The sequence below is a fragment of the Octopus bimaculoides genome, chromosome 13, assembly GCF_001194135.2.
Source record: "Octopus bimaculoides isolate UCB-OBI-ISO-001 chromosome 13, ASM119413v2, whole genome shotgun sequence".
In the NCBI taxonomy this organism is placed as follows: Eukaryota; Metazoa; Mollusca; class Cephalopoda; order Octopoda; family Octopodidae; genus Octopus; species Octopus bimaculoides.
This window is the reverse complement of record NC_068993.1, coordinates 54,433,518-54,434,633: the sequence shown is the minus strand read 5'-3', so window position 1 is coordinate 54,434,633 and position 1,116 is coordinate 54,433,518. Positions and strand designations below refer to the sequence as shown.

The 1,116-nt window shown below is 36.0% G+C and overlaps 1 protein-coding gene across 5 annotated transcripts in view; it reads left to right on the top strand.

The window, feature by feature from the left end:
• Positions 1-1,116, top strand: part of LOC106867546 (proton channel OtopLc) — a 186,402-nt gene that overhangs the window by 166,764 nt on the left and 18,522 nt on the right. For 4 of the 5 annotated variants that reach the window (XM_014912446.2, XM_014912449.2, XM_052972488.1 and 1 more), the window contains exon 3: positions 780-906. In XM_014912446.2, the coding sequence (XP_014767932.1) occupies positions 780-906 (127 nt within the window). The remainder of the gene's footprint in view (positions 1-779; positions 907-1,116) is intronic. The other variant, XM_014912448.2, reaches the window with a different exon arrangement.

Sequence of the window (1,116 nt, the reverse complement as noted above, 5' to 3'; positions counted from 1 at the left end):
ATATATATATATATATATATATATATATATATATAAAGTATTTTATTGAAGCTAAAGAGACTCACCAAGCTGTTACTCATTAGACAGTCACCAAGTTGTGAAGTCTTCCCAGCCTCAATAAAATACTATTTTACTCTACCTCTGGGGTTCGAGTACTATTTTCTTCCCTTTGTTTTGCACCTATTATATTGGAGGGGGGGTCTAAATGTACAAAAGAATAACTTGGCTGTTACCTGCTCTGTATTTCTTGCAATTAAATCGATCAAATGACGGGTAGACTAAATAAGCATACTATAATGTGCAACGCTTGCATTGTGCCAGGCTATTCGAAACGCGTGTAAGCTAAATAAATCGTTGAAGCTGCATCTTCATTCTTTATGTTTTTCCTAATCTACTCTGCGATTAATGCACCGAATATAACTGGCGTTCTACCACGGATTTACAAATTGTACCTGGTCTCGGGAAAACAGTAACAACATATACTAACTGGACAATTTAGTTAGCCAGGTTCTATTACCACAGAGTGCTTAATGAGGTATTCGCCTGGATTTAATTAATCCCTATTTTCCTTCACCACACACACAGCATGTGAAAGGGGGCGAGGAATGACACCTGTGACTTCCTCCATTTGAGAAGTTGCTGAAGTTTCTGCTGTTCACACGAGAACAAAATCTGTTCACCATTATAAACAAATAAATACAGTTGTGGGAAAAGGAACGTCCGTATCGACATTTATGCAGTAATGTATTGGTATTAAGCAATTGTTTATTTTTCGTCAGTAGGGATCGGCCATGAATGTGAAGATGATAGCACACGACATTTGGCGAAGTTCGATAGCGAACCATCATCCCCATCATTCAGACGAAGATCCAGCCGACCACCACCGACCGCCAGAGAACTGCTTTTGTAAGTACGCTTCATATATATATATATATTGTGTTTCATATATCTCGCGTCTCATATAGCTATATCTCGGGCGTGTATAGTCTTTTTGTAGCAGTATTACATGCATCTACTTGTACTAAGTGTACTTCATATACTACACTTTAACAGCAACAGTATATATATATATATATATATATATATATATATATATATATATATATATATATATAT